At 42.4% G+C, this 16143-nt stretch overlaps 3 protein-coding genes and 1 pseudogene across 3 annotated transcripts; 1 reads left to right on the top strand and 3 right to left on the bottom strand.

Moving 5' to 3' along the window:
* Positions 1-1976: 1976 nt before the first annotated feature.
* On the bottom strand, positions 1977-4842 carry LOC148715842 (uncharacterized). The gene is made up of 2 exons (XM_088746418.1): positions 4629-4842; positions 1977-3153 (listed from the first exon to the last, which is right to left on the bottom strand). Exons 1-2 carry the CDS (start codon positions 4715-4717, stop codon positions 2664-2666), a joined length of 579 nt encoding a protein of 192 aa, XP_088602544.1. The 5' UTR covers positions 4718-4842; the 3' UTR covers positions 1977-2663.
* Positions 4843-8345: 3503 nt separating this feature from the next.
* On the bottom strand, positions 8346-10097 carry LOC148715841 (uncharacterized; annotated as a pseudogene).
* On the bottom strand, positions 10074-11065 carry LOC148715840 (uncharacterized). The gene is made up of 3 exons (XM_088746417.1): positions 10705-11065; positions 10195-10536; positions 10074-10084 (listed from the first exon to the last, which is right to left on the bottom strand). The coding sequence occupies exons 1-3, from the start codon at positions 10991-10993 to the stop codon at positions 10074-10076; spliced, it is 642 nt and encodes a 213-aa protein (XP_088602543.1). The 5' UTR covers positions 10994-11065.
* Positions 11047-13197, top strand: LOC148715839 (uncharacterized). Its single transcript, XM_088746419.1, has one exon. The coding sequence runs from the start codon at positions 11634-11636 to the stop codon at positions 12702-12704; it is 1071 nt and encodes a 356-aa protein (XP_088602545.1). The 5' UTR covers positions 11047-11633; the 3' UTR covers positions 12705-13197.
* The last annotated feature ends 2946 nt before the right edge of the window (positions 13198-16143 follow it).

Raw genomic sequence — 16143 nt, 5'->3', positions numbered from 1 at the left:
AAGACTGACTGTGATCACTTTTGTGACTTGAAAGGGTTGTAAAACCCAAATAAAACCGCACAAAACCAACCCCAGGCCTGAAAAGTGCAATTTATCATCTCAGTCAGGTCAGAGGGAATTGAAGCCTTTGCATCTATTTAAGGGCACTCATGTCCTATTGTTTATGTACAAGTACTTTGTACAGATCTTTAAAGGAAACGAGGAAGGCAGTTATTTTATTCAGTTTCTTCTTTCTTGGCTGGTTTTAATCGGGGTAGGGTTTTCTGCCTGAACCTTTTTAATGGATGCTGTCCTTTGTAAATGATGACATCTTCATGGAAGAGAGTTGGTTCTAAGAGAGAGCGGTTGTGATTTGTTTTGAAAGAAGGCAAAGATTCCGAACGACAACCCTATGAGCCCCCCCCATACCCACTTACAAATTCTCCCTAGTGATCTTTCCATTTCCTTCTTCACAGAATTTGATACAATACCCAAACACTTTTCCTGAGCTGATCACTTTAGGAAATCTCATAACTTTCTCTTCTCATCTAGGTATATTGTGGGGGGAAGACTGACTGTGATCACTTTTGTGACTTGAAAGGGTTGTAAAACCCAAATAAAACAGCACAAAACCAACCCCAGGCCTGAAAAGTGCAATTTATCATCTCAGTCAGGTCAGAGGGAATTGAAGCCTTTGCATCTATTTAAGGGCACTCATGTCCTATTGTTTATGTACAAGTACTTTGTACAGATCTTTAAAGGAAAAGAGGAAGGCAGTTATTTTATTCAGTTTCTTCTTTCTTGGCTGGTTTTAATCGGGGTAGGGTTTTCTGCCTGAACCATTTTAATGGATGCTGTCCTTTGTAAATGACGACATCTTCATGGAAGAGAGTTGGTTCTAAGAGAGAGCGGTTGTGATTTCTTTTGAAAGAAGGCAAAGATTCCGAACGACAACCCTTTGAGCCCCCCCCTCCATACCCACTTACAAATTCTCCCTAGTGATCTTTCCATTTCCTTCTTCACAGAATTTGATACAATACCCAAACACTTATCCTGAGCTGATCACTTTAGGAAATCTCATAACTTTCTCTTCTCATCTAGTGATATTGTGGGGGGAAGACTGACTGTGATCACTTTTGTGACTTGAAAGGGTTGTAAAACCCAAATAAAACAGCACAAAACCAACCCCAGGCCTGAAAAGTGCAATTTATCATCTCAGTCAGGTCAGAGGGAATTGAAGCCTTTGCATCTATTTAAGGGCACTCATGTCCTATTGTTTATGTACAAGTACTTTGTACAGATCTTTAAAGGAAACGAGGAAGGCAGTTATTTTATTCAGTTTCTTCTTTCTTGGCTGGTTTTAATCGGGGTAGGGTTTTCTACCTGAAGCATTTTTATGGATGCTGTCCTTTGTAAATGATGACATCTTCATGGAAGAGAGTTGGTTTAAGAGAGTGGTTGAAATCTCATAACTTGTTCTTCTGATGATGCATTCATAGGGGAGAGAACTGATTTTGATCACCCCTGAAACTTCCCAAGGCTGGAGGGTTAGCTAACCTGCAATGTGCATTCGAGCATATGCACATGTAATTTGGAATATGCAGGTCCTGCGCTTTTCCTGAGGTGATCATTTCATGAAATCTCATAACTTTTTGCATCTCATGTAGGGATTATTGATCACTTTTGTGACTCGAAAGGGTTGAAGAAACCCCGAAACAGAAGAGCACGAAAGCAAGCAAAAGAATACCTATCCCCCTCTCCCTATCACAATCATATATGGATAGACCAGCCAACTTCACAGTGACCATCGGTCCCCTGCACCTCCAGTCAAATAGCTATAGTGCTCCATGTAAGGGAATCCAAGATCTTTCTCAGTGGGACTTGATAAATCCAGCACTTCTCAGACCCCCTCACATGGGACAAAGAAGCTATTGTTTTGAAAGCTGTCAGCATTTTGGCATTTCTTTAAAATCAAGCAAACCAATACCAGCTGAGAATATGTAAACACATCGATTTATTTCCTCACAAGACACAACACAATCACTTCAACAACTCACACGTGACAAATGCTATATTCCTTCGCAAACGCTGCCGACACCTCCACTTTTGTTTTTCCAAGGGAAACTGTTCATAGAAAGCGATTTTTAAAAGTGAACCGTCTACGAGACAAGCACAAGACTGAATAAATGTCTCTGCAGCCTTGGAGCCAAGTATGAAATACTGGGGTCCCACTCAATTCAAATTGCATACACGTGTGTATGTTGCAGGTCAAAATTCAATTTTCAATTCAGACTCAATTTTTTTTCTTCTTTTTTTTTTCAACTTCCAAAGATATTTTTTGGCGATACAAAATGCCCTTCTTAAAATCCAATCAAATGGCCTGTGAGAACAGCGTGCATGTTGCAGGTCAACATTGCATCGGAGTGAATTTTTTTTTTTTCCAGACCTGGGTTGATTCTCAATTTCATTTGTTTGTTTCAGCCCTAATTATTCGAGAGGAAAATCGAGAATCAACCCAACTTGAAAAAAATTCAAATTGTGACCCATAACACACATCATAACCATCACGTCAACAAAACGGCAACACTTTAAAATGGCATGAGATGGATGATCAAGTAACAAAATGAATGTTTGTAGCAATGACACGAAAAAGAGTTGTAGTTCTTCAGTGGACTGAAGATATCCTAATCTGCAAAGACGACCTTGTGTATTTGACGGGGGGAAGTGCACAGTTGATACAAGCCCGGTCGATTCTTTGGCGCTTTCACAGTAACAGGCACTAGGCTGTCAACACTCTCCCTCCACTGTCCACAGCCGTGTTGCAGTCTGTAAAAGTTCTTTGAAACATTCTTGTACCAGAGAAGAGAAACCTCACCTTCTTGACCAAGGGAATGGATCTGTCCTATCAAAACCTTTGGGCAGTTAAGCCGGCTATCCTCTTCCACTACTGCCACAAAGTCACCGGCTTTGAAAGGGCAGTCATCGGAACTCTGCGGTTGTGCTTGGCCACCGTCGGATCCGTCGTCCAGATGGTCCTCTGCGTAGCCTCTGGCCAGGTCGACAGCAAGCCTCTTTCGGTCATTGGCGGTGCGGCGGTCGTATGTCCGCTGAGCCTGTTGCCGTGAATGTCTGAGCGCGGCCGCCAATGACGCCTTCAGGGCATCTGTGCAGTCCCTGTGAAATGGAAATCTGGTCTTAGAGATGGCTACATTGACAACACTGAATTTAGTGGGTATTGGTCCAAGTGTAAGTTGCATCTTTAAGTTGAGTTTTCATCTTAAGTGTTTGTTTTGTTTTGGTTGCCTGTGGAATGAATGGCCTTAGTACAAGAGAAAATTATAAATTAAATTACAATATTAAGGTCGGGACACGCACAGAGTTAAACTAGAAATAATTAAGACTAAAGGAAATTTGCAAGTCATGGAAAAAAAATAAATAAATAAATAAAAAAAAAATAAATAAACAAATATATATATATATATATATATATATATATATATATTGAGGGCCTCCCACAATATATACTTCGCTCTACTTCTATGTATTGAGCACTGTTCTACGAAAATCAAGTCACACTAAATACATATATATATATATGTATAAATTATAAAAGAGCCTAGAGCAACAAATAAATCACAGTAATAGCTATGAAGAAACTGATTACTCTGGTCAAAGCAGAAGACCAGGGTGACATTAATATTGGCACAGTAATTCATTTTTAATTTTTTTTTTTTTTTAAATTTACTGAAAGGGGTTGACTTTATATCTTGCCCAAGAGAGTCCCAGACCTTTGGTCCTTAAAGCGAATATGAAAAATACCATAGTTTGTGCTAGCTCGAGGCAGGTAATAAGATTGATTTGCTGCACTTCGTGTATAGTAGTTGTGGATACTAAGTACTGAATTAAAGAAGCCATCGAGATAAAAACTCCAATTTTCTTAACAATATCTCGTGACTGATGGTATCAAACGCCTTACTGACATCTAAGAATATACCGCAAGAAAAATGCCTGTCAATTGCCCATCAATTTCCCTTTGAAATCTATCAACAACACCAAGTGTAGTGTGATGAGTGGACTGCTAAGCCCTAAAACCAAGTTCATTTTCAAAGAACGCTTTTTTCCTTTTCAAGGAAATCAACTAATCTATTGCATGCAAGTTTTTCAAGGAATTTATTAAAAACAGACATCAAGCAGATTGGTTGATAATTGGATAGACAAGTGTGGGATCCCTTTTTATAGACTGGAATCACATTTGCTAATTTTAAATTGGCCGGCATTACAACCGGTCTCAAAGGAGGTATTGAACAAGATTTGGTCTTGAAATATCTTTTATAAAATTTACTTTTTTTACTCGAATGGATATTTTGAAATCCTTGGGTTATCCATGGCTTTGACTGAAATTTTAATTCTTTCTTAGGTAAGGTAAGGTCAAGACTTTATCTAACGAGGGTTAACACGAAATAGCCGAGGCTAATAAACTTGCGGCCCTCTAGATAATAAATAATGAGTTCTTAAAGAATTGTTAAATGAAATTGTATGTTTATGTTCTGAGGGCCAAAAGTTGAGGCTATCTGCTGTTGCGATCATTAAATAAAGGCATGACTTATTTGCTGAATTGTATAGTAGTAAAAAAAAAAATGGCCACTTACTCTCTACCATATGACCAGGTAATGAATGCAGATCGAAGCATGTTGATTGTCACCGATTTTCCAGTGAGGCTGCGAAACAAACTTTTCATGTGCGCAGAGAATGCGGGTCCTGAAAAGCTTTCACCCTTCCTGTTCTACAAGGTGCAAGTAAAAAGAAAACATTCATGAATGGACAATGAACAGAAATGAACTATAACCAGTTTTAATTCACAATAATAATTACAGTAATAGTAATAATAATAATAATAATAATAATAATAACAATAATAATAATAACCAGTTCTACCATTTTTTAAGACAAATGTTTGCAATTTTCAAACCACACCTCCCCAGTGGGCAAATCACTCGATCTTTTCCTCAAGACTGAAAATGACATTGAACTTGTAAAAAAAAAAAAAAAAAACAGTACTGTATGTAGTGGTCAAGCTTTTGCTTTTCTGAGACCCCCTCATGCTGTCCATACCACCATCAGGTTGACACACTGAGTAGAATTAATTTCCAATCCCAGGCACCCCTATGAGGGTGGTTAAGAAATCCCAAGGACCCCTACGAGGGTGCTTAAGAAATCCCATGGACCCCTATGAGGGTGGTTAAGAAATCCCATTGACCCCTATGAGGGTGCTAACCTAGGTCTCTGCAGGTGAATCAAGAAAATGTAGTGCTAGGGTCTAGGGTTAGGTTTCAAGGGTAAGACATTTGAGAGATTCACCCTTTGAAAGGGTAAGACATTTGAAAGATTCACCCTTAGAAGGGTGAGACATTTGATAGACTCACCCTTTGAAGGGTGAGACATTTGAAATATTCACCCATTTGAAGGGTAAGACATTTGAAAGATTCACCCTTACAAGGGTAAGCAATTTGAAAGATTCACCCTTAGAAGCGTGAGACATTTGAAAAATTCACCCTTTGAAGGGTTAGCAATTTGAGAGATTCACCCTTAGAAGGGTGAGAGATTTGGAAAATTCACCCTTTGAGGGGTTAGCAATTTGAAAGATTCACCCTTAGAATCCCTGTCTGAAGAGTGAGCAATTCGAAAGATTTAACCGGGTCTTATCGGTTTTAGGTTACCCTAGCTGTTTTTCTAACTAACCCTAGCTCTATTTCTTGCTTTAAGAGCAGTCTTAAGCGTCAGGTAAGGGTTAATTGAAATAAAAGGCAATAGCCTACCATGCAAGTAGTGTAGGCCTTGCAAAGCTGTCAAGGTGCAAAGTCTCCATAGGAACGAAGTCATAACTAATGAACGGAGGCGAGCGTTAGAGAAAATCAACAGCAAAAGGTCTTTTACAGCAGGAAAAAGGATAGAAGGAACAGTGTTGTTGATTTGCCCTCGGCAGTGTTCAGTTGCCCTCGGCAGAAATGTTCATTTGCCCTGGTGGGCATTTTTCAGCTGGCCTTGGTGAGAATTTTGGAGAGGGGGGCCTGGGCTGGGTAAGGAGCGGTTGAGGCTTGGGTTCACTTGACTTGGGTTCCCGCTGGGTTGGCTTGGTGAGACCGAGGAGGCATCATGAAGCCTCTAGGTTCCGTAAAGCCCTTAGGAGCTCTTCAAAGAATGGAAGGGGTATCTCGGCCAGGGGCCAAGTTTCAGTCTAGTGGATTAGAACCCGAGCGAACAGCCGCTAAGACTCTTGAAGCAACTCTGCTGTTATGTGATGTGATGTGATGTTGAAATGTAATAAAAAATAAAATGCGTTGAGATTTGGGCTTTGTGGGTGGAATGCGAGTCGGGCGAGTAGCTGGGCTTGGGATTTGCGAGTTGCTTCGGGGACTTAGTAGTTGTTGTAGCTTGCAAGAAGGACTACCTCTCCTCGCCAAATGATTTTGGCATTATGCAAATGAGCTGGCAGCATGTTGTGCGTCTGTTGGCCAAAGGAACGGTTTGAAAGTGCAAATAGAATGGGCCGCTAGGTACATAATGGACTCTTAAGCTGACTTCGGGTGTCCGTGGGCTGCCTTGGGCTTCTGCTCAGGCCTAAAAGCAGAAAACTAGGATGGCAACTTGCGAATGGCTGCCACCACGTGGTCCGGTTCGGTTTTGCGTTTGTTTGGCAAAGGAAGCGTTTTCTTTGCAAAAAAAATGGGCCAATACATAGAGCATGGAGAGGCAAGCTGATTTCGGGTGTCCGTGGGCTGGCTTAGGCCTTGGCTTAGGCGATAAAAGCAAAACTACGATCGCATTGTGCAGTCCGCCATTTTGTTTGTTTACTTGTACATGTACAAGTGAAAATCGGTAAGATGGTTATTTTCAAAAATAAAGAGAAAAACCATGCTCGGCAGCTAAAGTGCATGAAAATAGGAGGGGTAAAAGAAGAAAAAGGAGGGAAAAAGCAAAAAAAGCAAAAAAGAGTTTAGTCGCGCACCGGCCGGTATTGAACTCTTGACCCTCCATGACCGCCGCGGGCACCTTACCGAGAATCTGACGGTCCGGGGTTCGATACCGGAGTTCCCCTTTTTTGTCTGTGTTTCTTTTTTCTTTTGTTCTCTTCCTTTTTCCTCCTTTTTCTCTTTTTCCTGCTGTTTAATGACCACTGACGTTGAAAATACTGTGAGCAGAGCAATTTTTCCATTTTTAATAGGTCGGGGTAAAAGTGAGAAAAAGTTTCAACTTTGACAGAGTGTGGACACGCCAACTTTCATCCAAACGACTTCAAAGTTACAGGCGTCACAAAGCAGTCGTTACCCTTTCGTGTCATATACTTAGTGTACGGGAATGGGAGCAACTTCAGAATACCCGGCCACTCACGCCCTTCATAAATCGAGTGCTCCCGTGGTCCGCAGTCCGCGCTGGACCAAGAAATAAAATATATTTGCGAAGAGAAAGAATAAAGTGCTACCGCTGACAAACCCACCGATGTCGATGAATAAGTAGTAAACTAATTTATAACACAAGTGCTACCGCAGTCCGCAGTCCGCAGTCCCGCAGTGGATGAATAAATAGTAAAGTAATGTTTAAACTGAACTGCTACCGCGGTCCGCAGTAACGAAGTGGATAAATAACTAGTAAGGTAATTTTTAAAAACAAGTGCTACCGCAGTCCGCAGTCCCGCAGTGGATGAATAAATAGTAAACTAATGTTTAAACAGAACTGCTACCGCGGTCCGCAGTACCGAAGTGGATGGATATGTATGAAATGAAGCGTTCAAATGAAGTGTTACCGCTGTGCGCACTACCGTAGTAAATGAATATGTAGATATTTAACTTTTAAACTCAAGTGCTACCGCGGTCCGCAGTCCCGCAGTCGATGAATACGTATTAACTAACTTTTCAAGCGACGTGCTACCGCGGTCCGCACTCCCGCCGTGGATGAATAAGTATTAAACTAGGTGTTAAACTGAACTGTTACCGCGGTCCGCAGTCCTTTAATAAGTAATAAAGTGAGCTCTAACCCTAACCCTAAGCCTAACCCTAAACCAAAACCTAGTTTGAAGTGTTTTTGGCATTTCTTGAATAAGCAACTCGTTTAATAAGCAATGAGCTAAGCACTAGAATAAAGTGCTACGGCCGCATAAATTCCTAAACTCGATGGAAGCTTATTAACTTTACACACCTGTTTTAAAAATACAGTGAAATACAAACATAGAATGAAAACTATACTTAGAATGTAAGAAAAGTTACTTTTACTGAAATGTTATTTTTGAAAAGCAGGTATTAAATTCCAATGTTAAAAGCGAAAACGTTTCCATTCAATGAAATGGTTTTTGAAACATCAATCTTGAAAAGGAAATCTAAATTTATTGCCATGAAGGTTTTTGTTTTTCTTAACTTATTTCTGCTTGTCCTATAGAAATGGATTTTATTTATATGTTGCTATTTCGAGATGTGATTATTGTCCTGAAGATATTTTCTCATTGGAACTATAATATCATTATGTAGAGGCTTGGCCAAGGCATTTTCAAATTCGTTTAGACTGACATCCGTACAGTTCGGCCAAGGGTTTGGCTTGCTTTTCACAAATACCTTGCAGGTGCTTTTTGCTCTAGGTATTCTAAATTCCACAATTCTTCCAAAGCCATCTTGCATTAATGATTCTGTAGCGGTGTTAAATTCACTTTCGGCGATTGCACGCGCTTTTGTTTGAAGGAACGATAAGATACCACAGGGCCTTGGGTCACTAAGACGTTGTCCCTGATCGTTTTTGTGGTGGGCTGATCGATGCTTTTATCACAAGCTGCGTTTGTGACTTCTTTAAGAAACTGAAAAAGGAGAAGAAACTAATTTAAAACAATGCAAGTCAACTAGAGAAAGTTAGTCTTCACCTCTTATCAATGAGTTATCCATTACAATAGTCGGAAAAACATTACTGCATTTCTGGTAATATAGAGGTGACCCAGGCTAACTATTTTAGTCACGTAAACAATTTTAAATAGAGAGAACATATAGGGCGAAGTTTAGGTATGGAAATTGCTCCCTACTTTGAAGGAAAGGATTAAGAAGATTATTATACCTAAACTTACTGTACATATTAGGGAGAAAAAATAATCGCCACATGTTAAGTTTCATGGATGTATATTTCCATGTTCAAGTGAATTTCAAGAACTAAACTTCTCTCCATATGTTCTCTCTATTTAAACATGCGTACGTGACGCAAAAAGTGAGCCTGGATTACCTGTGCAAATAGTTATTTAGTTCGTGATTGACTCAGGTAACGTAGCAGAGTAGTTTTAAAATTAGTTTAGAAAAACAAAACTAATCGCATCACATTGGCCAATGACAAAAAAAAAAAAAAAAAAAAAAAAAAAGAAAAAGCGCGGAAAAAAATTCGCAACCAAGTAATGATTCATTTTCTTTTACTTCAAATTGCCTGAGATATTGAAGAAGCACGTGTTTGAAAAACATTCGCTAAACATTCGCTAAACGGTGTAATGGAAAACTACGGAAAATTACTGCCACTTTCTAAACTCAAGTGCAAAGCTCTCTAAGATGTGGATAAATCATTCAAAGAGCTTTGCGCACGTCATCATTTTCTATCGGCGAATAGAATACATTTCTAGAAAAAATGAAATAAGCGGATTTTCAATAGGACAAGGCCGAGTTTCTAATAATAATAATTGGAATGTGCGCAAAATAAAGGTAATTAAAGAAAAATGCAAGTTTTTGTTGTTATGATTGCTAACCTGACAGAGTATTTCCTTCTGTGTCTCGAGGTGATTCACGAAAGATGCTGCATTTTCTAGTGTTGTTTTGGATATCGTTGTATCAGGCTGTGACGAGGGTACACCGGCCAATAGTTCTTCCAGGGCGTGATTAAAGACATGTAGAGCGCAAGCTATTCTCGGAATAAGTTCTGGCGTCTTTGATTTGGGTGGCACTTTCCCATTTCTGATGGCTTCATTGACCTCAGCTACGAACTCGTCCATTTTCTCCCTGAGTAGCTCCTTCCCTCCTTCGTCGAAGACGAATTCAACGTTTTCGTCAATTCCATTTATATTCTCGAACATTTCAGAGAAGTCACTTACCACCTCGGTGGATAAATAATCGGTGGCTGCCTCCATTTTAATAAGGGTTGGACGAAAGGCAAGGGGGGTGGCAAGAAGGATTCTATCCACTAGGCCGTGTCCTTGATCAATGCGTGCGATCAGTTTGGCAGCATTTACCAGTTGCGTGGAACCAAGGAGACAGAAGGGCGTATTTGGAAGGATCAATCTGCTTTCCTCTGTAGAGAAGTGATATGAGCAGCGCTCGCCCGAAAATAATTTGCAGAGAAGCTGGATATCTCCGGTAGCATTGTCTTCATCGGACTTAAGAAGCTTGTTTAATATGTCGAAGATCTCTGGAGAGAGAATCATTCCTTTCTTCTTCTTCGCAAGAAGTTTTACCAGTCCCGACGAGGTGGTTTTGCTTATTATGGCTTCGGTTAAGCCTAGATTTTCCAGTGGATCCTGGGCTGCATACTGGATAGCAGAAGATTTTCCTTTAGGAGACAAAAGTAACAAAAATTTGATAGCCTCATAATAGAAGGTCTTTTAGAATTTAATTGAACCTACAGCAAGATTTAGTGATGAAAACCTATTGGCGTGCAGAGAGCAAGGGTACTACGAGAAGTAAAAGTGCAAGTGAAAAAGATTCCAATTGAACTTACCCGTTCCGGGGTATCCCACAAATATAGAAAATATGTTTAATGGTTGCTTGTGTGTGGTGATGTTAACTTGTGCGTTGTTGGATGCCAGTATGAAGCCTGTAGTTGTTAGCAGCGAAGGAATAAAATATCCTTCGCAGCTTCCGACGGAGACGGCCTTATTCTTCACAAATTGATAAACATCTTCGTTGGGAAATAGCTTGTGGTACGGGAACTGGAACGAATTCAACCTTTTCTGAAGGTTGATCCATGTCTGTTCGTGCTGTTTGTTGAGTTTGGATACAGCGTACATTTTGATGTTGAAGGCCAGAACGATTATAATCTACTGAAATTAGGAAGGCCAGAACGAGTATAATATACTGAAATTAGCATGGATTGAGAAGGGAATAGCCCCTAGGGAGCAGTGCGGACCGCAAGGAATAGGAAAGTTGTGATATAAATGATTGAAACCGAGATGTAAAGGTGCGGCCCGCCTTTGTTAGTGAACTTCATTGTATTGTATGGTTTAAACTAAGTTATTTTTGCCGCTTATGAGATAATTGACTGCCCTATCAAACGCAAGTAATAGGGAAGTTGTGATAGAACTGATTGAAAGCGGGATGTAAATGGTGCGAGCCGCCACTGTTAGTGAACTTCATAGTTTTGTATGGTTTGAAATAAGTTATTTTTGCCGCTTATGAGATAATTGACTGCCCTATCAAACGCAAGTAAAAGGGAAGTTGTGATAGAGCTGATTGAAACCGGGATGTAAAGGTGCGAGCCGCCATTGTTAGTAAAGTTCATAGTATTGTATGGTTTGAAAGAAGTTATTTGGTGCGGGATTTTTTCATTGAGGGGAGATTTTGTTAATTGGAAAGGGCGGCGTGCTTTAGGAAGGTTAATGGTCTCCGAAACTTGGAAGTTATCTTTCTTTGCTTAATATAAATTGAAGTATGGAAGATAAAGGAATACAAGTTGCAATAGGATCGAAACGTGCGCTGAAAAGTGCAAAAACCAGTGCTTGTAGTGAAACCACAACATTAGAAACAGGGAAAGAGGAACGTGCTACGCAATGTGGAATGTCTCTTAAAGGGAGTTATGGTCGCAACTGTGAACACAAGAAGTGGCGATACGACAACCTGGTAGCGCAAATGCAGGACAAAGAAATGCTGGTGTACTGGTTAATGGATGAAGGGCTTATGGCGAAGGGACGTTCGTGTCCGATGCGTGCTGGAGAAATGAGTTTGACGAGGTGCGAGGATGGATCGGATGGTTTGAAGTGGGAATGCAGAAAGCAAGTTAACGGGAAAAGACACAAGGCAGAAGTTTCGATTAGGAAAGGAAGCTGGTTCGAGAAGAGCAATATGACTTTAGAAGAAATTTTGAAGTTGACATACTGGTGGTGCCAGGATCTTGATCAGGCGCAAATAAAACATGAAGTAGGACTTGCGGAAAGCACTGGGGTGGACTGGGACAGCTTCTGTCGCGAAGTTTGCGAAATAATTCTACTTGAAAACGGTGAAAAACTGGGTGGAAAAGGAAAAGTGGTACAGATCGACGAGAGTAAATTTGGCAAGAGGAAATACCACCGAGGTCATCACGTCGAAGGCCAGTGGGTCTTTGGAGGAATCGAGGAAGGCAGCAGGAAATGTTTCGTCGTGGCAGTTGAAAAACGGGACGAACAAACACTACTGCCCATTATCCAAAAATGGATTGAACCTGGAACTATCATTGTTTCTGATTGCTGGAAAGCGTACTCTACACTTGAGAAACAAGGTTATGAACATCGAACAGTTAATCATTCGGTAGAATTTGTGAACAAAGAAGGTGACCATACCAATAAAATTGAAGGTCATTGGAGGCATGCAAAGTGTAAACTACCAATGTTTGGCATTCGAAAGCATCTTTTCTCCACATATTTGGCTGAAATTATGTGGAGGTACATGCACCGCAATGACGATTTGTTTAGTGTATTTTTAAAAGATGTAAAGAAAGTTTATGATATTACTACAGAAAAGCTTTAACTTTTAAAAGCGTGTTAAGAATGTATGATGAAGCGAAGAAATATGTATAATTAATTCTCCATCGCTTTCTCAAAGAACGTAGAATGCTTCTTGTTATTATTGATATAAATGTATGATTAAGCTACAAAATATGTATGATTAATTCTCCATCGCTTTTTCAAAGAACGTGGAATGGTTCTTGTTATTATTGAAAGTGAAGGCAAAGCTCTATTAGGCGGTCACCCTCGGGAGTGAGCCAAATGAAAGGTTAATAGAGGTTTACCGGCCAAGTTAAGAAATGAAGAATTTGTTGTGTTTTATTATGTTTTGAAAGCAATTGTAATTGTTGAGGGAATGAGTGTTTCAAAATATCCGGAAATAAATGCAGATACTAAGCACGATATTTAATATAATGCAGATATTAGGTAAAGTATGTAAAGTATGTCGACTGCGGTACTGCGGTAGCAGGATTTGATGAATGATTTTTCAGTGGCCGGGTATTCTGAAGTTTAGCCCGGAAATGAGGTTGATCGACACCTGTCAATCGGGCGTGACTTTTGAAAAAAACACATCCAAATTCAATTGTCATTTAAAAAGAAGTGTGATAACATTTCACATGTCGCAAAACGCCATACGCAGGTCTACTAATTGCTGTTGAGATGAAGTGGTGAAAAGGATTTTGGAATTTTTTACAATTTTATGAATTGGGCGCAAAAATGGTTTTTGTCACTCATTTCATGGACTGTAACTCGATAACCCTCATTCCTATAGCCTTCAAATTTGGCAGGCAACTGCTACAGCAGCTATTCTATTGTACCTATAAGCAGTAAATGAATTCATTGAAACGCACGACATTTAAAGCGCGCAAGAAAAGACGAGAAGGGTCCAAAAATAACTCCTCTTTTTATAGTTCTAGTGGAAAGTACTTTCAAAGCTGATTGCATCGATGTAAGTTTAACGAGAAACGGATGAGAATTGATTTTTCTACGAATTTTGAAAGCTGAGAAAGATAGGTCTGCAAAGCGTACTTATTTCACCCCGTCAAACAAGGAAATTCGTAGAAAATTCTCCAATGGATCATTTTCTCCACCCATTAAACCACACCACTGTCAATAAAATGAACAATCATTTCAATGTCCTCTTCTCTCAGTTTCGGGAGGTTTTCATGGTTTTCGTAGCCTTTCAAACGGAACTGTCAAAATGCCCCTTTTTTTCGACTTTTTTCGATACGTGGGAAGGGAAGCTGAAACTCACTGAGCTTGTAGACCAGTCGCATGGGTACCACCAATTCCCCTCAGACTATCTACTGCACCCGGGAATCCATTTTGGCCGCGTGGTCATTTGTTTCGTGCAAGTAGCGGGCGTGAGTACAAGACTCACCGCCTTTTTTAGCACATGTGCCTGATAGTGCACAGCCTCTCCCTCGCAGGCGTGCCACGCCGGCGCCCGTTATTTCCAGGAGGTGCGCGCCTACTCCCCAACTCCCCTGGGACTATCTAGTGCACCCGGAAATCCATTTTGGCCGCGTGGTCATGTGATAGGTGGAAGTAGCAGGCGTGACTACAAGGCTCACCCCTTCCTTTTGCACAGCCTCTCACTCTCACGCATGCCACTCCGTCGCCCGTGATTTCTCGGAGTTGCGGCTCTATTTCCGAGGCTCCCCTGTGTCTAGTGCACCTGGGATTTCATTTTGGTGGCGTTTTCATGCGTTTTGTGGAAGTGGCAGGCGTGAGTACAAGGCTCACCGCCTTCTTTAGCACGTGTGCCCCATAGTGCACAGCCTCTCACTGGCAGGCGTGCCACTCCGGCGCCCGTCATTTGCAGGAGGTGCGCTCCTACTCCCCAACTCCCCTGGGACTATCTAGTGCACCCGGGAATCCATTTTGGCTGCCTTGTCATGTGTTTGGTGGAAGTAGCAGGCGTGAGTACAAGGCTCACCCCTTCCTTTTGCACAGCCTCTGACTCTCACGCAAGCCACTCCGTCGACCGTGATTTCCCGGAGTTGCGCCTCTATTGCCGAGGTTGCCCTGGGTCTGGTGCACCTGGGATTTCATTTTGGTTGCGTTGTCATACAAGGCTCACCGCCTTCTTTAGCACATGTGCCTCTTAGTGCACAGTCTCTCACTCGCAGGCGTGTCACGCCGACGCCAGTGACTTGCAGGAGGAGCGCGCCTACTCCCCAATTCCCCTGAGACTATCTACTGCACCCGGGAATCCATTTTGGCCGCGTGGTCATTTGTTTCATGCAAGTAGCGGGCGTGAGTACGAGACTCACCGCCTCTTTTAGCACATGTGCCTCATAGTGCACAGCCTCTCACTCGCAGGCGTGCCACACCGGCGCCCGTGATTTGGCAGGAGGTGCGCGCCTATCCCCCGACTCCCCTGGGACTATCTAGTGCACCCGACCATCCGTTTTGGCCGCGTGGTGATGTGTTTCGTGGAAGTAGCAGGCGTGAGTACAAGGCTCACCCTTTCCTCTTGCACACCGTCTCACTCTCACGCATGCCACTCCGTCGCCCGTGATTTCCCGCAGTTGCGCCTCTATTGGCAAGGTTCCCCTGGGTCTAGTGCACCTGCCATTTCATTTTGGTGGCGTTGTCATGCGTTTCGTGGAAGTGGCAGGCGTGAGTACAAGGCTCAGCGCCTTCTTTAGCACATGTGCCTCACAGTGCACAGCCTCTCACTCGCAGGCGTGCCACTACGGCTGCCGTGATTTGGCAGGAGGTGCCCGACTACTCTCCAACTCCCCTGGGACTATCTACTGCACCCGGGAATCCGTTTTGACCGCGTGGTGATGTGTTTCTTTGAAGTAGCAGGCGTGAGTACAAGGCTCACCCCTTCCTCTTGCAGAGCCTCTCACTCTCACGCATACCACTCCGTCGCCCGTGAGTTCCCAGAGTTGCGCGTCTATTGCCGAGGATCCGCTGGGTCTAGTGCACCTGGGATTTCATTTTGGTGGCGTTGTCATGCGTTTCGTGGAAGTGGCAGGCGTGAGAACAAGGCTCACCGCCTCCTTTAGCACAGGTGCCTCACAGTGCACAGCCTCTCACTCGCAGGCGTGCCACTACGGCTGCCGTGATTTGGCAGGAGGTGCCCGACTACTCTCCAACTCCCCTGGGACTATCTACTGCACCCGGGAATCCGTTTTGTCCGCGTTGTCATGCGTTTCGTGGAAGTGGCATGCGTTGTCATACAAGGCTCACCGCCTTCTTTAGCACATGTGCCTCTTAGTGCACAGTCTCTCACTCGCAGGCGTGTCACGCCGACGCCAGTGACTTGCAGGAGGAGCGCGCCTACTCCCCAATTCCCCTGAGACTATCTACTGCACCCGGGAATCCATTTTGGCCGCGTGGTCATTTGTTTCATGCAAGTAGCGGGCGTGAGTACGAGACTCACCGCCTCTTTTAGCACATGTGCCTCATAGTGCACAGCCTCTCACTCGCAGGCGTGCCACACCGGC

This window comes from Stylophora pistillata, unplaced genomic scaffold, assembly GCF_964205215.1.
Source record: "Stylophora pistillata unplaced genomic scaffold, jaStyPist1.2 SCAFFOLD_1317, whole genome shotgun sequence".
Taxonomy (NCBI): Eukaryota; Metazoa; Cnidaria; class Anthozoa; order Scleractinia; family Pocilloporidae; genus Stylophora; species Stylophora pistillata.
This window is presented reverse-complemented; position numbering and strand designations above follow the sequence as displayed.